The sequence below is a fragment of the Danio rerio genome, chromosome 4 (genome assembly GCF_049306965.1).
Source record: "Danio rerio strain Tuebingen ecotype United States chromosome 4, GRCz12tu, whole genome shotgun sequence".
Taxonomy (NCBI): domain Eukaryota; kingdom Metazoa; phylum Chordata; class Actinopteri; order Cypriniformes; family Danionidae; genus Danio; species Danio rerio.
In genome coordinates, this window is record NC_133179.1 from 66,945,165 (window position 1) to 66,965,418 (window position 20,254).

The following is a 20,254-nucleotide window of genomic DNA, read 5'->3' on the forward strand; positions in this document are numbered from 1 at the left end:
ATATCTTGTTCTAAGAAGTCTAGCTATGTTGATGGCTTGCTGTTTTACATCTGACTGTGTAATGTTCTTAGTTTTAATTCTGTATTTTTTTATTTGTTTCATTTTTACTTTTACATGCCATTACAAGCCATCAAGTATTTTCTACACATTCTTATTTGGATTGTTCATAGAAATATTTAAATTTACTCTCCTTCAATGGAATGGGGTTACAAACCTATTTGAGTTTTTCATCTAGAACATACCAAAAATCACTTTTAAAGAAAGCTGAAAACCTGTAATTATTGACTTCTGTTAAAAAAGCAAATACTTCGGAAGTTAATGGTTACAGGACTCCAGCTTTATTATGTGTTCAACAGAAGAAAGAAACTCATAAAGGTTTGAATTAAGTAAGGAGTGAGTAAATAATTAATAAATAGTAAACTATTACTTTATATAGTGCCACATGTTCAGATGAGAGAAGTGGTTTACCACAGGGTCAGTGCGTTTTATTCCTCTTAACATTTTAGTGTGTGTTGTTGTTGCGATTGAAGGGACATAAGGACAAGGGATTGGATGCAAATGCAGTATATTAGAATAGTCAGGCTCAAATTAATGTCCATTGTTGTGAAGTACTGTACCCATCTCAAGTATATACACTCAAATATGTTTCTAACTGAAATGGTTAGAAAGCAAACTTTTTTTTATGAATGCTTCATTTGTTCATTTTATAAAAATGACATTAAGAATATTGAACAATGGAACATTAGTGTTGACTAATTGAAACCAATCTAAAGTGAAATGTAATTTATAGCTAATGTTTTTTTTTTCTATACCCCAGAGCCCAATGTATTCTTACAATTGCGATTGAGAAAATTGGGGAAATTTTACCATGTATGTGCACATATTCTGGTGGATCAGAACATGACTTGTAGCTAAAAGCTAAAAACTAGACAACTGAGTTGTAGCTAAAAACTAGACAACTGAGTTTTGCATATTTGCATATTTTATTATTGGTTGACTGTTTTGCATTTACTGACTCATTAGACTCTAATGGCAAAAAGTTGAGACAGGTGGCATGATGCATTAGACAGTGATGCACTGACTCATTAGACAGTGATGCACAGTATGCGCCAACACAAGTCAAAAATGAATTGTAGTTTATGAGGTATGATATTCTGAGGAATGATTTAAATTTCAGTCTTGAATTCACTTGAAGTAAATCATCTGAAAAAATGCCCTGAGAGTAACTCCATTGTCTAAAAACCTGCTGTGAATTAAAATATTCTCTCTCTCTCTTTCTCTCTCTCTCTCTCTCTCTCTCTCTCTCTCTCTCTATATATATATATATATATATATATATATATATATAAATATGTTATAAAGCAATACGGTGTCTCAATGATTGTAAGTAGTGATGGAAGAAATGAAGCTTTTCAAATCAAGGTCTTTACTTTAAATGTTTAATGATGACTTCCCTTTATCGGGGTCACCACAGCACAAACATCCCACACGCTTTACTATTCACACACGTTGTGCCCAGATTAATTTGTCCAGTTTACCTATACTACATGTCTTTGGATTGTTGGAGAAACTGGAGCACCAGGAGGAAACCCACACAAACATGGAGAACAAACAGATTTCGTACAGAAAGGCAAGAAGGTTGTTGGTCTGAGACCCATGCTATAGGTGAACAACGGTGTATGGGAAATTAAGCCAAATGTTCATGAATGAATTTATTTTATGTATTTAATATTTAATTTTTTAATTCACAGCAAGTTTTATAGACAATGGAGTAAGTGTTTGAATCTATGTCAGTGCATTGTTTGTGGTTGGTTTTGAAGAGGCATTTATGTAACTTGAAAAACTAGAAATTTCCTTTTCCACTTCAATGAAATTGAAGAATGAGAGCCTAATTGTTCTTCAGAACATCACAAACTACATTTCACCTTTGACTTGTTTTGGCACATGCTGTGCCTCATTGTCTATGTTACATTTGCCTGGGCACATACTGTTCATCACTGTCTAATGCAAAATTAAAAATGCTATTTTTTAAACAAATAATCAATGGTCATCTGAACAAAATGTTCCAATGCAAATTTGTAGTGATGACTTCATGATTCTTTTCAGTGATAAAATAGAAGTTTCAGACATAAAATAGATGTAAAACTTTCTGCACCACCTTATACTTCAGATTCATTAAACAATCCACTGAATCTACAGTGCTACAAAACCATAGATCAGGAAGAGCTAAATAAACTTTTAAATATGTCTAAACCAGCTACATGTATGTTAGACCCATCCAACAAAATTAAAGAAAGAGTTGCTACCTGTAGAAGGAGAACCTCTTCTTAACCTTATAAACTCTTCTTTATCTTTAGGCCATGTTCCAAATCTTTCAAGCTAGAAATTAGTAAGCCTATTATTAAGAAACCACAACTTGATGAACAGTGTTTTTTCAAACGTTTCAGTCAGGTTTTAGGCCTTATCACAGTACAGAAACCAATATATAAATAAATAAATAACCAATGATTTACTCTTAGCGGCTAACAGAGGCCGCATCTCATTACTAGTTTTACTTGACCTCAGTGCTTTATTCACCACTATCGATCATTATATTCTCATAGATCGCTTGAATTTTATAGGTCTTTAGAGACAAGCTTTACAATGGTTTAAGTCATACATAATTGACCGTTATCAGTTTGTAAATATAAATGAACAGTGTTCACAAGTCAGGTAAAGTATGGGGTGCCTCAAATATCATTTCAGATTAGACGTCTCAACTGTCTGAGCTAACTGAGTGTATTAAAGATGTTAAAGACAATCTTCATTTTAAAAAAAAGTGCTAAAGAAATATGAATGAATTAAATTACACAATGAGGCACAGTGGCACAATGGGTAGCACAATTGCCTTACAGCAAGAAGGTCACTGCTTTGAGCCTTGACAGAGTCAGTTGGCATTTCTCTGTGGAGTTTGCATGTTCTCCCAGTGTTGGCATTGGTTCCCTCTAGGGGCTCTGGTTTCCCCCACAGTCCAAAGTCATGCTCTATATGAGTTGAATAAGCTAAATTGGTCATAGTGTATAAGTGTGAATGCACGAGTATATGGGTGTTTCCCAGTGATGGGTTGCGGCTGGAAGGGTATCTGCTGCGCAAAAGATATGCTAAATAACTTGGCAGTTTATTCCGCTGTGGCGACTCCTAATTAATAAGGGGACTAAGCCGAAAAGCAAATGAATGAATATATGAATTGAAGAGTTCAGATGCAAAACCCTCTAAATCTTATCTTGTAAATAAACATTTTGTGTCAGGCTCCCATAATTAGGTTTAGAAGTTTCATTTTTTTGTATGTAATTATGAGGTTATTAGCTAGTAAATAAAATAACATTTCCCCCCCAAAAAATGTCACTTTAGACAATGCTTTGGTGTTTAACAAAGTAAATTTTCTTTTGCATCAACACCAGCTAAATCCCTGCTTTTTATGCGAAACCCTCTAAATTCACCTATAGGGACAAGATATTGTTATTAGTTAAAAATTACTAAAAATGCAATTAGAAATTATTTTACCAAACATAAAACACATTACACAAACCACCTGAAATTTTTAATATATAAATCTGTCAAGTAAGTGGTGGTTCATTCCACTGTGATAAACCAGCGGAAAAAAGCAGAAGGAACATGAATCAATGAAATATGTCAAGTAAGTGCATTAATTAAAAACATTAAAACTGACATTAATTAAATCTTAACAATCTGTTTTCATTTCTGATGTTTGGGATTTGGATTTAATGTCAGTAGAGCAATGTAAAATTGTAAGCTAAGCTTGGTAGATTAAAATAATGTAGTGTAAAACATTATGGAACATCAATATATGTGCATAGTCCAATAATATAAAAAAGCTTATCAGTTGTATAGGTATTATGAGGTAATGTAAAAATGTATAGTTTTATATATTATATTTATCTTTTTTAAAAAATAGCTTAAATTAGCAAATAAAACACAAGGTAGGCCTACTGGGCAAAAAAGGGATGCCTCTCAGGCAATTTTAGAAGCTGTCATTCATTCATTCTCACCATATGAATGAATGACAGCTTGGTCTTGGTCTCATGTTTATCCTCAAAGCATCCAGGTGGAATAAAATAACGGCACCTGAACTCTTCAATTACACAATACAGTTTACGAATAAAAGATTTCCCTAGAACTTGACTTTTCTCCTTGACAGTGTCAGGCACATATAGGAATTTTGAGCAGACGAAATTCCTCAAGATAAGAAGGAATTTTCCAGTCGATTAATTTGGGGGGGAAAAATGGTCTGAGGTGAACAGTAAAAATTTTGATAATTCTAGGGTTATGCTATTTCACATTCCTTGTTCATAATGTACACTGTGTATCATACCCAAGTTCAACAAAAAAAAGATTTCAATCTGTGCAGTAATGGCACCAAAACCAAGATGATGTATTTGACTTGTTATGTGATTGTTTGGCATGCAGATAATCCAGTCTTTTGTATCTGCTGTCATGTGTTTTACAGTATGCAGCTGCTGATTTCAAAAGTGAAAGTCAGAGTTAGTCTGCTGCTCAAATGATTACAGGAGGAGGAAGAACAGGAAAGAAAAAGCAAAGATATCTAAAGAAAAATCCCCAACTCAATCTAGACCAATAGGCATTAAAGTTATGTATTAAAAATAAGCTACAATATTGGAAGTTTTTGCTTGCAAGCAACTCATCTCGAAGCTAGACGGATAACTTAAGCAAAAGGGTAAGAAATATACATTCTTTCAGTGTATTACTACATTTTGTACTGCTCTTTAAAATGGAGAGTCCAATTTCTAGTGTTTGCTGTTAACCTCAGTTTATCTATAGATTATTATATGTGTAATGCAAGTATTTTCTGGGGCTTTTCTTCTTAACGTGTTTATGTGTGTTGAGAAACTCTTTTACACACACAATCAGCTGTGAAGTTATAAAGGAAATGCTCATGATCTGGGTAATTTGTGACTGCTGACTGCAGTGGCATTACTGAGGTGTTTGACTTCTGGCACACTGCAGCTCCTCAGATCTCTTCAGTTACGTGTGTTTATGGGTTGGACAGCTCCAGTGTTTTAAGTAAGCATGGACAAACCAGTGTGCCTGATCAACACAGACTCAGATGGGAAGCTGTATGTGCAGCCGGCGGCACTGCAGGTCTTGCAGCAGATCCAGCAGCCGGTGGTGGTGGTGGCCGTGGTGGGTCTCTACCGCACCGGGAAGTCCTACCTAATGAACCACCTGGCTGGGAAACAAACAGGTTAGACATTCACAAACAGCGTCCACATGTCAAGCAGATCAAAGCTACCTGTAAGCCATTGTGTGAGTTTCTGACATGTGTTATCCTTTAGGATTTGCTCTGGGCGGCACTATTGAATCCAAGACAAAGGGCATCTGGATGTGGTGTGTGCCCCATCCCACTAAAACAGGAACCACTCTCGTGCTGCTGGACACTGAGGGACTCGGAGATGTGGAAAAGGTAAAGTAACCCCTGAATTACTACTATCTAAGAACAGTATTGGAGCAGTTAGTACCAGAACCCAGCATGAGTTAAGAACAAATAGATGTATAATAGTCAAGTAGTTTAATAATAATAGTCTAGTTGTATCCAGTTGGTTTGATGAAAACTGTATTATAAATTTACAAATGACACAAGACATTTATTGCATCCTATTCCCAATTGTGTCACTAACCCCTCATTCTTCTTGGTAAAAAACCAACAAGATCTAAAATATAGAGATTTTATTGGTAAATAGAATATGTGACTTTATTGTTAGTGAATTTGGATTTCATTTGAATTATTTTGGTTTTTGAAATTAACTGCTGCTGCATTAGTTTTTGGTGATAATTATTCAGATTCTTATTGTGAAGCAACACTTTAAGCTTGCTAAACATTATGTAAGCACATTAAGTACATTTACATTTACATTTAGTCATTTAGCAGACGCTTTTATCCAAAGCGACTTACAAATGAGGACAAGGAAGCAATTTACACAACTAAGAGCAACAATGAATAAGTACTATAGGCAAGTTTCAGGTCTGTAAAGTCTAAGAAGGGAAGTATTAGTAGTATTAGTTTTTTTTATTTATTTATTTTTTTTTTGTACAGTTAGTGTGATATTCAAAGAGGCAATTGCAGATTAGGAAGTGAAGTGGAGACTAAATAGTTGAGTTTTTAGTCGTTTCTTGAAAGTAGCGAGTGACTCTGCTGTTCTGATGCAGTTAGGGAGTTCATTCCACCAACTGGGCAGATTGAGCGTGAGCGTTCGCGAAAGTGATTTCTTCCCTCTTTGGGATGGAACCATGAGGCGACGTTCATTCACAGAACGCAAGTTTCTGGAGGGCACATAGATCTGCAGAAGTGAGAGCAGATAAGAAGGAGCAAGGCCAGAGGTCACTTTGTAGGCAAACATCAGAGCTTTGAATTTGATGCGAGCAGCAACTGGCAGCCAGTGCAAACGGACTAGCAGCGGAGTGACATGTGCTCGTTTAGGTTCATTGAAGACCACTCGTGCTGCTGCATTCTGGAGCAGCTGAAGAGGCTTGATAGAGTTAGCTGGAAGCCCAGCTAGTAGAGAGTTGCAGTAATCCAGTTTGGAGAGAACAAGAGCTTGAACAAGGAGTTGAGCTGCATGTTCAGATAAGAAGGGTCGGATCTTTCTGATGTTATAGAGTGCAAATCTGCACGATCGAGCAGTTCTAGAAATGTGGTCAGAGAAGTTTAGTTGGTCATCAATCGTTACTCCAAGGCTTTTCACCATTTTGGATGCAGTAATGGTTGCCTCATCCATCTGGATTGAAAAGTTATGGTGTAGAGTCGAGTTGGCAGAAACTACAAGCATTTCCGTTTTTGCAAGGTTCAGCTGAAGATGATGATCTTTCATCCAGTGTGAAATATCCAACAGGCAGGCTGAGATACGAGCTGGAACCGAGGGATCATCAGCATAGCAGTGGTAGGAGAATCCATGTCTCTGGATGACTGGTCCTAGAGATGATGTGTAGATGGAGATGGAGTCCTAGAGATGGAGTCCTAGAGATGGAGTCCTAGAGATGATGTGTAGATGGAGAAGAGAAGTGGCCCAAGAACAGAGCCTTGAGGTACCCCACTCTTGAAAGTAGTTTCAAGAGTTCACACTTAGCTGATTATTGATAAGTAAATGCATGTTTGGCATGCTGTTATAGGAGAGAGCACCAAGCTTTTAAGATTTTTGAGCCCAGGGCTCCCACCTGTTTCATCAGGTGAGGGGAGTCTAAGCTCAGGAAGGTCTTGAGAACTCCCCTGTATTATGCTAGGAAAGAGGAAAAGAAATTAGAGTGTACAGGGGGATTCTTCGAGATGAAGATGGCTAAGGTAAGGAAAATTCAGCTGTTTATGTGTGTTTGGATTCATCTGATTGGTAAATTATGTGATAGCTAATGCGGGACCAGCTGTGGTCAATCATAAGCCAGTTATCCTCTCAAGATTATTTTATAAATAAACTTCACTCAGCGTTAAGGAACATTTGATCAAAAATACTCAAATGTTTAAATTTATTTTATTTATTTATACTTTTTGAATGTTTACAGTTAACTAAAGGCTGTTGTGTAAGCTCTAACATTAGATTCCCAGGTGATATTTTATTTGGCACAGTACTTGTTTAAATGTACATAGCAGTACTTTCAACCTTTTTGTGTGTTTATAGCTTAAGGCAGAGGTGTCAAACTCAGTTCCTGAAGGGACACAGCTATGCATAGTTCAGCTTTAACCCTAATTGAACACAGCTAACCAAATTAATTGATCACTTCAGGCTTGATTGAAACCGGTAGGAACAGGGCTGGAACTAAATTCTGAGTTTGATGTGTATACAATATAAATGCAAATTATATATATATATATATATATATATATATATATATATATATATATATATATATATATATATATATATATATATATATAATCAGATCCAGCATGGTATTGGCTCAGATCTAGCACAGAACTAGACCAGATCATGAACATACCTGAACCAGATCTGACCCGCACTTCAACATATCAAAATCAACATAAGAGAATCTGCATCTAGCCCGGAGTTGGCCCAGTGCTGGTCTGGATAAGTAAAAAAAGATTTTGAACTATCTGGGCCAAAAGTTTTTGCTGTCTGGCCAGCTGAGATGGCAAAGGTACACACATCCTTTACCCAAGTAGAAGTACAGATACTCATGTTTAAAACGACTCTGATAAAAGTTAAAGTACTGACTAGACTTTTGTACTCAAGTAAAAGTATAAGAATATGGCCTGAAAACATGTATATATATATATAAAGTACCCTTTACTACTACAAGTTTTAGTTTCACTAGGTAAATATCAGTAAAAAGACATGGGGAATAGATCTTAAATAAATTTAAATTCTACAGATTTATTGTATGGGTGAATAGATAAACTAAATTGGCCTAGTGTATTAGTGTGTGTAAATGTGAGAGTGTTACATCCTATTGATTCATTAATATGAACTAACTTGTCATGAACTAATCATGATTGCACCACTAAACACATGAAAATGAAAGTTACGAATGTGGTTTAAAATTGTAGTGAGTGGAAAGCACAGATATGTGTAAAAATGTAAGGAGTAAAAGTAAAACGTTGTCAAAAAACAAATGGTGGGGTAAAGTACTGATACCTGAAAAATCTACTTAAGTACTGTAGATTTACTGTAGTAAGTTTTGTACTTCATTACTTCTAATCTCTGCTGGCCATATGACCCACATTAATTTTGCCTCTGTATTTCCAGCTCAGTAATTTTAGTCCGGTCTGGATCTATATTAATGGTGTGAAACAGATGTGTCGATTTGAAAATGGATCCAGCGAGGAGTCAGATGCTGTCAGGGTGTTGTGGTGTGAAGAATTTTACTGCAATTAATGTTAAAGTTAATAAGTAAAGTAAAAAAAAAATGCTATAGAGTATTTCCAGATTATTCTATGTTCAAGAATATGCTTCTCCTTCTCAGGGTGACTCGAAGCATGACACCAACATCTTCTGTCTGGCTGTGCTCCTGAGCAGCACTTTGGTTTACAACAGCCGTGGGACGATCAACAACAGGGCCATAGAGGAGCTCCAGTATCCTTCTTAACACATGTCTTCACAAGGAAACACAAATACAACACTACTTTGTAGTTTACTTTTAGTCTTTTTTTTTTGTTACATTTTTATTTTCCTATGTGAGTAAAGGTTATTATGAGGAAACACATTGTCTTTACATTTACTTTCTTTACTGAAAATTTCAGATGTAAAAAGTATTTTATGAGCTGTAGCTTTAGTTACTGGGGGTGTGACGAGATGTTGGGCTACAAGATCTCATGAGACTAAATCACGACGAGATATCTTGTCGAGGTGAACAGTTGTCTTGTGAGTTGTGATGTTATGATGAAGAGTGAGAGTGAAATTAGCATTGAAGATTTGAGGCAGGTTTGGATTTTAACTGCACATCAAGGCCCCGTTTACACTAGTGCATTTTTGTTTTAAAACGGCGTTTTGGAATGAAAACGATCCGTGTCCACACTAGCTTTTCACCTAGCGTTTCTGAACAGCTCTTCGTCTACACCAAAACGCACATCATGTGACCACACACACACTCTCTGGCAAGCGCTGCAGCCTGTCTACCCAGATGAGAGCTCTGCTAGTTGGAGTGTTCATCAAGGATCTCCTGCTGGATCTAATCTCACTATATTTGCTAAACGTGATATTTAATTCATCTTGTTGTCTATATCCAACAACATATTCCCCGACTTTGGTCTTTTGAATCTATTAGGCTACTTGTTCTCAGGTAACGTGTTTTGGCTGATCGCAGAGATAAATTAATAATTAATCCAAGCACGTACACTGTGTATATTGAATAATTGCTTGCCTTTATTTCCTATAATGTATAAACTTATTGTATGTTATACTTTTGTAATGGCCATTATCGATTATTAAAACTGATATTCAGCAAAAGAGAGGGCATGTTTTGTATTTTAAATGAAAATGAAAGGAGGCAGCAATGTTAGGCTTCGTTTTGTTATAAATATCCACACAGTGAAGATGACGCTCATATATGCTGCACAACGCCCCCACATTTCTGCTGTCTTTTAAGTTGTTAATATCAAAATAAAAACAGCAGTTCCTTCATGTTTTTATTTTATTGTTTAGAAACAATGTAGCCAGGATGATGTGAATGAGGTGATAAAGTACAGTGTTCCCGTTGAAAATGTACCTGACATGTTCTCGGGAGTCTGTTTTCCATATCAAACTTGCAAAGTCTGAACTTACAAGGAGAGGATGCAGAACTTTAACTGTGTGTAGGCTACTTAATATTGAGCAAAAGCCCCAATCATACAGGCGGATGCCGGCAGCCCCGCCTCCGTTTTCAGATGTCTTCGTTTTCCCCCATCCACACTAAGACGGAGCTGCAGCGTTTTCGGATGAAAACGGCCTCTTCAGCATTTTCAAAACGCTCAATTTTCGGTGCTCGAAAACTCCGGCGTAGTGTGGATGGATGGCGTAACCGTAGCAAAACGTATGCGTTTTCAAACTAAAATGCATTAGTTTAAACGGGGCCCAAGTGCTTTGCACACACCTGGCAATCCGGGCTGCCTCAGTGTTGTGCATCACTCGTTTGCTTGGGTGAGTGTGACAAAACCACTTTTTTCATGGGAGTTCAAAAGTTGCTGCATCCAAATAGCACGTTAGATATGCTTATCTCATAAGCAAGTCAAAATCGTCGTGAATACAATTTGAACTGAGACATGTGGGGTATTCCTATTTTAGTGGCATTATTGCTTTGCAGTACCGACATGTAAACGCCATAATCAAACTATTGTTGTCATGTAGGACTTTTAGGCGCATTTTGCGACAAAAACCATACACACATGGCTGTTTGACATTATTCTCTGCACCTACTGAGTCAGTAAAGGACCACATACACACACATCTCTAAGCGCACATACATAGGTTACTCCTGGAGACTGTCTCTACTCTCTGAGGCGCCATGTATTATATTATATTAAAACATTACATCTAGATGCACAATGAATAGGTTCTTTTTTCTTTTCTTTTTAAGTTTCCAGGTTCTGCAGATTGCAATGTTCCAAATTTTCATTGCCAGACTTAAGCCAATTGTATTAGTTTTTTTTTTGGTGCAATTTGGAATTTCCCCAACCAATCACAGAGCCTGGGGGACCAGAGTGAGTACTCCAACTTGGCCCCGCCCTGGTCCCAATAAATATGTTCTTATTGACATATTACTTTGCATGATGACAGAATTGCATAATCACAACTCAAACCTACATCTTTATGTAGTATACAAAACAATTACTGTTTTCTCAAATTGACTGGCCATCTCAGCAAAAACATTATTTGAAATATGTCCATTCAGATTTGTATGAAAACGTAGAGTTGATTATTCGTAAAAGTAATATAAACACTTTTTGATAAGAATTTTTTAGTTTTAAATATAACTGATAATAAACAGTTACATTTTTTAACAATTGCAGCTTGTGTACTTACTTTTTATAAGTTGTGAAATTAACAAGTTTGTGAAAGTGAAAACAATTATAGCACTAATGGAATTTATTGCTACCTAAATTACCAACACTTATACATGTTAACAAACATCAGTGAATTAACAGTTATGAAAAACAATCTGAGCTAGCAATTTACTCTAGTGACTGAAGCCTGCAGCCACTGCTCTTTTGAGTCACTTTTTAAAAATTGCTAAAAGTAGCCAAATTAATGTTAAAAATTGCTAAATTTGTTGCTAGGTGCTTTTTGAAAAAAATTAAAAAGTTGCTAGGATAGTATGAAAAGTTGCTAAATCTAGCAACAAAATTGCTAAGTTTGGAACATTGAGCCTCTTTCTTGACAGGATATTTGCTCCCACATTCTGGTGCCCAGAATATTAACTGCCCTGACTGAGAGCAGTTACTCCTGGCCCCACAAGATAATCTGATGTGCCATCTTACAAATTAGTCAAGATTTCAGATGTGTGGGGAATAGGAAAAACAACAAATTCTTCCAAATGGTTTGACCAGCTTACAATTGATTTTCATATTTAGAATCACCAATAAAATTTAACTGTCTCTTAAATTTTATTTACATTTAAATTAAAAAAAGATAACTATTTTTTTCAGTTTGCCCAAGATACTGTGCATGCACACTTGAAGAGAATGAGATCACAATACGGCTGATAGTTTTTCTGGAATTCTTACTTTTCTTTCTGGAAAATTAGACGTCGTATTGACCATTACATGTTTTCTCATTCAACACTATATGAGTGACACATCTTCTGTATTCTATAGTCTTTGTAATGGCTTAACTACTTACCACTATTAATAATAAAGAACATCTTTAGTTGAGGGCAGCCCTAATGAATGCTTATCGAGTGGTTGGACAGTCACTTTATGTTTCTACCTGAACAATCTGCCAGATATGTTACTGAACTAACAGAGTGCATCAAGGTCAAATCGTCAGATGAAGATGTTGATGATTCCACTGAGTTTGTAAAATTCTTTCCTAGTTTCATCTGGTCTGTGAGGGACTTCACCCTCGAGCGAAAGATTGATGGCAAAGATGCCACAGAGGATGAATATCTAGAGTTTGCTCTGAAGCTGAAACCTGGTAATATACTGCTGAATCTCATGAGCTCTTACAACTTTGTTAACAGATCAACATTACTCTGATACCACATACTGGATAAGACTGTATCTGCCAAATTTTGAATGTACTGTTTAAATTTGTATACAAAATAAAGAAGCCAAAAACACATCTATTGAAAACTTCAATAAGTCATGTGTTCACACAAAACAATATAACATGAAAATGTAGCCAGTGGGAAAAAAATCAACTTATACTGCACAAAACAAAGAAAAACAACAAAACAGAGAGATAAACACCAATCATCTGCTACTGCATATAGTATAGAATGCAGCTTTGCAGTATTTAGAAACAAAAAACAACAACTCTTGATTGGGTTTTTGGATGTGTGGTTGAATGTCAAAACAAAATATTAGAAAAGTTTTGGCTTTTTTCGAAACACCAGTGCAGAGCCGTTTAATAGTTCAGTGGTTAGAAGTATTAAGCTGGCAAATAAGGAAAAATATCAAATTTATTTTAGCAGTAACAGCAAATTGTAAGGCTACAGCTTTTTAGACACATTGTTTTTCTTAGTAGGCTTGGCCTAATTTTGTTAAAGTAATAAATGTTGGACAAAGCGTAATAACACATTGGCACAGCACATAACCCTTGGTTTGCCTTCACTTTTAAACTGCTCTGAAGCACACTTGTACATATACAATTTGCTTCCCGTTAAATTCTGCTATGCAGCCGTTTTAAGTTTTTTAAATGAATTAATTAACATTTTAAAGACAGTCGGTCTGCAATGTCAGTTGCAGTGTTATAAATGAAAAATAGCATGCTTGACTATTTGCAGCAGATCAACCTCATATGGACTGCCGGTAAATGTATGATGTTATTTAGGCTACGCTACTATTTGCTCAAGCAAAATTAAACCCAGGGGCTTCTATAAAACTTAACTTAGAAACCATCCTAAAAATAAACATATGCTGAATTACTTAAAATGGCACATGCAAACAAAAATTGAGATTTATAAAACTTCTGCATGCATTTTTAGCTTTATTCTACTGTGAAAAAAAACAAACAACGAAAATCTAAATATGTAGATTTTAGTTTGTTCTGAAAAAAAGAGGCAATTTTCTTGTTTCTGCTTAATTTCATTTTGAAAAATAAATGATCAAAACATACACAGACCCTCATTATTCTTTAGAACTGATAAAACTCTTGTGTTTATCTGTTCTAGGCACTTCGAAAAAAATAACAAGCTTCAACCTTCCCAGGGAGTGCATTCAAAAATTCTTTCCCACCAGGACATGCTTCACTTTCCCATTTCCAACTGCTCCAGAGAAAATGTCCACTCTGGAGAGCTTGAGTCCTGCTGACCTTTCCACTGAGTTCCTGGAGGTCACCAAACGTTTCTGTAAGTTTGTCTTTGACAAGAGCGAAGTGAAGCGATTGAAAGATGGACACACGGTCACTGGCAGAGGTGATTTTAAAGGGAATTTGAAGAGTTTGCCTGTTTACAGTGATCTCTTGTTCAGTGCCTTTTCCATATCATTGTTCTTGATTTCTTTTCTTCTTTGAAAGTTCTGGGTAATCTAACAAAGATGTACGTGAACACAATCTCCAGTGGGGCTGTGCCTTGTCTGGAGAATGCAGTGATTGCCATGGCCCAGATTGAGAATGTGGCCGCAACGCAGGAGGGTCTGGAGGTGTACCAGAGAGGAATGGAGAAGGTTAAGTGCTCCTTCCCCCTGGAGCTGGAGCAAGTCTCCTCAGAGCACCAACGCCTCAGCAGCAAGGCTACGCAAGCCTTCATGGCTCGATCATTCAAGGACACTGATGGGAAGCACCTGAAGGTTCTTGAGGTAGGCTAGATCTTAACCAAACAATATGCCCTGGCTCACCAACAAACTAGTCTTGCATAGACTGACCTTTGGCTGCTTTGAATGGTCAAGGAATGATCCTTGTTTTATAAAAGCGGAAATGGTTTTGTTGTCATTTTGAGTTAAAAGTAATTATAAAAGGCCCTATAGTAAATAGTTTTCTCACTTTTAATTGTATAATAGTATCACAATATTTGAAGGTTTTTCCTCTCGTGAATTTACACAAGAAAAGCAGGCAAACAGTAAATTTAAGATCTGAAAAAGGTACACAGCAGCCTCTGGTGGATTCGTGAAAACAAAAACTGCAAAAAAACATACCTCCTGGGACGTATTTCATGTTAGCCAGAAATGTATACAGCGGTACACATCAATAAGGAGCCTGGGTTGGCGTATTTGCAGGATTTATGCAGTGAACCTTGCATACTTTCAATAACCCATTGATTAGTTAAATTATTAAATCCTCATCATCACCAAAGTTATGCTCACAACAACAAGTAATGGATTAATGAGTGTTGTTTCATGGTGTGTCCTTTAATCTGAATCTTGATTTTTTACTCTCAGGTTAGGCCTAATTCATAGTCATTTCAAATTACCTACAACTTAATCAGAGGTCTATTTTGTAGTGTGTTCCTGCTGAAAGTCTTAAAACTCTATAAATTGAAGCTTTGCTAGGCAGTATTTGTAATAAATTCATTTTTTTTATTGCAACACTGTGAAATACTAATAAAAATTGAAAGGTAAAAACACTCAACAATTGAATAACAAAATACTTTCATCAGTATGCTCAGATTAGGAATGCTTTAAGGTCAGGGCTATCAGTGTTTGTCTCATTTTTGTCCTGCCTTTGTAGGAGGCAGTGGTTTGAAAGAATATGATACAATTCCGTCTGTAAAATGTAGCTCCTTGTTCATCTGAAAACACTGCACCAAAGGTTGCTGACAGTAAAATCCTCCACTACTGAGTGCAATCTGGCCATAATGTAACTAATGGCTACACTGTAATCCCGAATAAGTTGACAAAACTCAAAAAATTTGAGGTAATCAGTTACGTCAAATTTTTTAAGTTATGAAATTATCTATTTTAAGTAAACAGAAACATTAAGTTTTGAGTTTGTTGTACTCATGCAAGACACTTCACCTAACTTAAAATACCCAAGTTACTCAGCTTATACGTTTTAATTGCAATTAACTTAATTGTTTCAATTTTTCCAAACTTTAAATACTTAGTCACCCAGCTCATACATTTTAATACCAATTAACTTAATTGCTTTAATTTCTTTCAACTTTAAATACTTAAATCACCCAGCTCATACATTTTAATAGCAATTAACTTATTTTTAATTATTTATCTCAACTTTACATACTTAGTCACCCAGCTCAAATTAACTTCTCCATCGTCAGTTTCACAATTAAAATTAGCCATTATTTTAATCTTTAAACCCCATAAATCTGTCAAAATAAATCTGTAATTTAAAACACACAGACAATACCATTTTAGACATTTATTGTTAAAGAAAAAATGTCCAACAGTACTTTCAAATTTGTCTCCTATGCAATTACAAATGTCTTAAAACGATAAAAACTTTTAGACATAAAGAGATTGAAAATGAACACTATTCTGAAATTAATAAAAATTACCCACAATGTAAATATGATATCAGACATAAGAGCCTCAAGAAAAAACAACTATAAGTTTGATAAAATTTAATAATACATTAATGTGTAAAACTTACTCTTAAGGCATTCGTTAAAAAAAATAATAAGTGCACATTCTGTGAAGTGACTCGTTTAGTGTAAACTACACAGAAACTGTATATATATATATCGTTGAAGTCGTATATATATATATATCGTTGAAGAAATTATTCGCCCCCATTTATTTTTCCCCCAATTTCTGTTAAACGGAGAGCAGATTATATATATATATATTGTAGCGAGGCAGAGGGAAAACAGCGACACAGTTGGATAAGTTTACAGACAAGTCCCCGGAGGGTGCTTTATTTACAACGTGAATGGGGTGTAAACGGTGCTCTTCTTCAAGGTGAGGTGCTCTGGTGCTCCGGGAAGTAAGTGAAGGACAGTGAGCAGTCGGATGTGGGATCGTCACGAGCTGGAGTCTGCTGTGGAGAGACAGAGAGACAAGCGTTAGCGCATGGAGTCATTGGGTGAATGAAGCTCATCTTCTCCTTGCGTGGGCTTGGTTTATATGCCTCTCCACTTGATGACGTCCAGCTGTGAACGATCCTGTGTTGATGATGGTCCAGCTGGGTTGAATTAGCGACCAGGGCGACGTAAATAAATGTTTTGAAGTTACTACCCCAGAGACAGTCTTTATTAAGTTAAAAAAAAAAAAGCTCTACATTAGCTCATTCTTTAAGGTTTCCATGCTACGAGACTTTTTATTTTCCATCATCCATGCCAAGCAAAACTTTTTGCACAAGTTCAAAGTCCTTTACTATATATTATGTGAAGAGCATACATTAATCCATACAAGACAAGAAAGGTCTGGAAGTGTGCTGTGGGTGGTGTCCAATTCATTCTTCAGGACAACAGAGACCCTCAGTGAATGCAGGGCCAATAAAGCATCTTCAGTCAGCAGGATTATCAATCTAAAAACATAATTCAAGGATATTAATGTAAGGACAGTATCAAAATGACTGAGCCAATATTATATGATTCATCAACTATTCTTGATTACAAATATGTTATTAAGTAAAAGTTTTCAAAACTTTCATCTTTTCATTAAACATGCCTAATTGTGAAAAGAATGAATGAAGTCTTACCATGGTGTTCCTAAAGAATCTTAAGTCACGCTCACGCAGCAAGACCAAAAGACCTCTGATAACAGTAGTCCGTCATGAACTGACATCATTCAGTTCCTGGAAATCAAGAATCAATTTTTTAAAAATTAAAAATAATAATAATAATTCAAATTATATTTTAATGTATACTTTAACACGTGACCCCAAACATACCTGCTCATCATAAACCTTTAAAAGATTAGCCAGGGTATCTGCTGTCTTGCCAGTTTTGGATGCTGTTTGCCTTAAAATTGTCATCAAATGAAATAGGTGGTGGTCCAGTTTTGCAAAGAATTTGTGGGGAAAATTCTCATTTGTAACATGTTGGTACTCTGCAAACAGCAAAAAGAAACAAGAGAGAATTTCATAAAACAAACCCACACCACAAAATATACAATTCTAGAAAAAATGTATTAATATTATTATTATGTTTCATTTACTTATCTATTTTTTACCTCAGATGAAAATCAGGTGTTGATCAGATGTTGAAAGCAGGATCTTCATGTTGTAAACTGAACTCAAGGTCTAGCTGAAGTTTCACTTTCCTTGCTGCAAAAGTATCATTGATAAATACACTGTAATATTTATTTTATCTGGATATGCCAGGCATAGTAGTACAAAATAAATATTTTACCCACCTTTCACATGCCTCCATTTAAGAACCTATCTGTAGTCAGCAACACCCGACCTTCAATTCTGTATGTACACAAAGTCACAGTGTCATTTAGCTGAGAGTGGAAGTAGTACAATTGCCTGATGTCTAACGTTAACCTCCAAAACGGTTAGCAATAGAGCTGATTATCATGTTAGTTGCTTTAATTCGATGAACACAGATTTAAACAGTATTGAAATTTCTAAAACTGAATAGGACGACAAAGAAATTTAAGGCCTGATTTTAAAAGCTAGAAATAACAAAACTTACCTTATTGTCTAATGATGTAAAAATATATAGACTAAAATATTTATATTTTTAAGATATAAATATATTTTAAGCTACAAAATTTGCACATCAGAAAACTGTCTTCTTTACGTCTTGAATATTTTGTTTTGTTATTATTTTATTTAATAACATAATTTTGTATTAATGTGTTATAGATATGCATACTTTGTTTTTTAGGCTGTTTATATTCTCTCCAGAGTAAACATTTTAAAAAATAGATTGAAAAAAAAAAAAACTTTTATCATACCTTTAAAATACATTTGACCTAAATGACATTTAAACTCACTTAACTGATCGCATTAATCAGGTAATCATTGATATGCAGAGATGTCGTCTTAAGCGCGAGGAAATATTAAGTGTTGATCAGTGCTGGTGATTGAGGTAAAGTTAGTTTTATATTTACACATTCAGACTTTCTCCTTAATAATATAATTTCAGAAAGGTAATTTTTGCATATTCTTAATGGTGAAATCATATTAGCAGCCAATGACTTTCAAAGTACAACATTGTTCAGTCAAAAAAAATAGTGCATTTAGTGTAATGTTGTTTTCATGTCATACTTGCATGTGATTTCAGAACGAATAGACAAAGAACCATGGTAAACAATTTATGGAGCGAGTCACAAGTTGTTACTAAATGAATGTATGAATATAAAACCAACTTTACCTCAATGTGGTAGTGTAAAATGAAGCTCTGCTCTGTACCTGCTCAGGTGAGGAGCGCAGCTTAAATGTTCTCCGTCAGGCTATCCTCATACATGGATCAGCAAGCAACAAGCTGCGTGTGACAGAGTTAAGTTTTGAGACTACGTTTTTGCGCGTCATCAGAAAATACCGTTAAGTGTTTAGGCGGAGATCATTTGAGTTATGATTAACGTTACGTTTCTTGCGCCTTTCGTTTCCGAAGTGCCTACAGATCGCGAAGATAATACCACATTCACAGACTGGATGGAGTTCAGCGCAGCGCCATGACATGCGGTTGTGAGAGCGCGCGTCTCCATGACAACTTCAGCACAGGCTGAGAAATGGCATACTCGCGCCAAGATTTAAATTTTTTTGAAAAATGTAATCTGCCGATTTTAAATATTTTTGTCTTTATCACACTCTGTTAAAATTCAGAGTTAACACGTTACAACTAACGGTAACGTAGCACTGATTCTAACTTTTTAAACAGCAATGTTAACGTTAGTTAGCAACAAGTGAGGCTAAACATGTTTTCTGTAATGTACGACATGTAAACGCACCCTGATTAACTCTACATTACATTAAACTGTTACTGTGATTATATTAATTAAAACATACATTTAATATTTCTTGGATTTGTAAATATTTTACTTACTGTAGTGTGAAGCGAGGCCGATCCGCCATCTTGAAAAAAACGAATGAAGCATGAGCACGTACGTGAACCTGGATGACGTCAGACGCAAAATCACTGGGCTGACAGATTTTGAGTTAATGAAACTTTAAAGAGACATTTTGTATAAATTAAACCCAGCAGAATTGTTCACCTTACTTGAAAGATTAAATTTTTTGAAACTCAAAAATAAGAAAAAGTTCTAAATACTCATCAAGGTTAATTAAGATAAACAAATTTTAATGATTTAAGTTAATAGAACTCAATTCAATTAATTAGTTACAGCATTAGGGTTTACAGTGCAGTGCACAATGTTGATTTACCTTAATTTTAACTCATATCTGACTCCAATTTTAGTATGAGGTGGTTTAGAATATTAATATATTTATCTTTAATTTTATCTGACTCCAATCATAAAACATTAAGAATATTATATCAATATATCATTTAGATAAATGTTTGAACCTTTTGTCTTCACTAGTAACTATCACATCCGTTCATTCGGGTGCTCATGTCGCTCAGAGAAATCGCCTCGGCCGAAGGCGTCCCTCACGGTCACACTCCGGTCAGTCTTGAATATTAAACAGAGGTAATTGACTAATACTTTGAATGGCAGCTACCAGCGCGCTCGTTCTAAAATACTTTAGTTAGTCCCGCTTAGATGTACACCTTTGAGTTAAGACAATCA

The 20,254-nt window shown here is 35.5% G+C and overlaps 2 protein-coding genes and 1 long non-coding RNA gene across 8 annotated transcripts in view; 1 reads left to right on the forward strand and 2 right to left on the reverse strand.

Annotated features, from left to right (window-relative positions):
• Positions 1 to 20,254, reverse strand: part of LOC108182721 (uncharacterized) — a 162,499-nt gene that overhangs the window by 111,078 nt on the left and 31,167 nt on the right. The window lies entirely within an intron of this gene.
• The window catches only part of si:dkeyp-30d6.2, a 50,251-nt gene continuing 33,774 nt past the window's right edge, over positions 3,778 to 20,254 (forward strand). The window contains exons 1-7 of one of the 2 annotated variants that reach the window (XR_012401409.1): positions 3,778 to 4,735; positions 5,069 to 5,263; positions 5,355 to 5,482; positions 8,989 to 9,098; positions 12,442 to 12,632; positions 13,831 to 14,073; positions 14,175 to 14,455. Coding sequence is in view for 1 of the 2 variants with exons in the window: in NM_001366379.1 (NP_001353308.1) it covers positions 5,089 to 5,263; positions 5,355 to 5,482; positions 8,989 to 9,098; positions 12,442 to 12,632; positions 13,831 to 14,073; positions 14,175 to 14,464 (1,137 nt within the window). In the remaining variant the exon portion in view is untranslated. Of the gene's footprint in view, positions 4,736 to 5,068; positions 5,264 to 5,354; positions 5,483 to 8,988; positions 9,099 to 12,441; positions 12,633 to 13,830; positions 14,074 to 14,174; positions 14,741 to 20,254 lie in introns of those variants that run through there. The other variant, NM_001366379.1, reaches the window with a different exon arrangement.
• On the reverse strand, positions 16,439 to 19,596 carry LOC137490425 (uncharacterized). 5 transcript variants are annotated; one of them, XR_011009881.2, is made up of 7 exons: positions 19,552 to 19,596; positions 17,912 to 17,969; positions 17,729 to 17,822; positions 17,448 to 17,605; positions 17,256 to 17,351; positions 16,964 to 17,081; positions 16,439 to 16,592 (listed from the first exon to the last, which is right to left on the reverse strand). It is a non-coding gene; the product is annotated as an uncharacterized lncRNA (long non-coding RNA). The 5 variants fall into 5 exon arrangements; XR_012402688.1 differs by lacking the exon at positions 19,552 to 19,596 and adding an exon at positions 18,918 to 19,195; XR_011009883.2 differs by lacking the exon at positions 16,439 to 16,592 and adding an exon at positions 18,918 to 18,990 and having other exon boundaries at positions 16,842 to 17,081.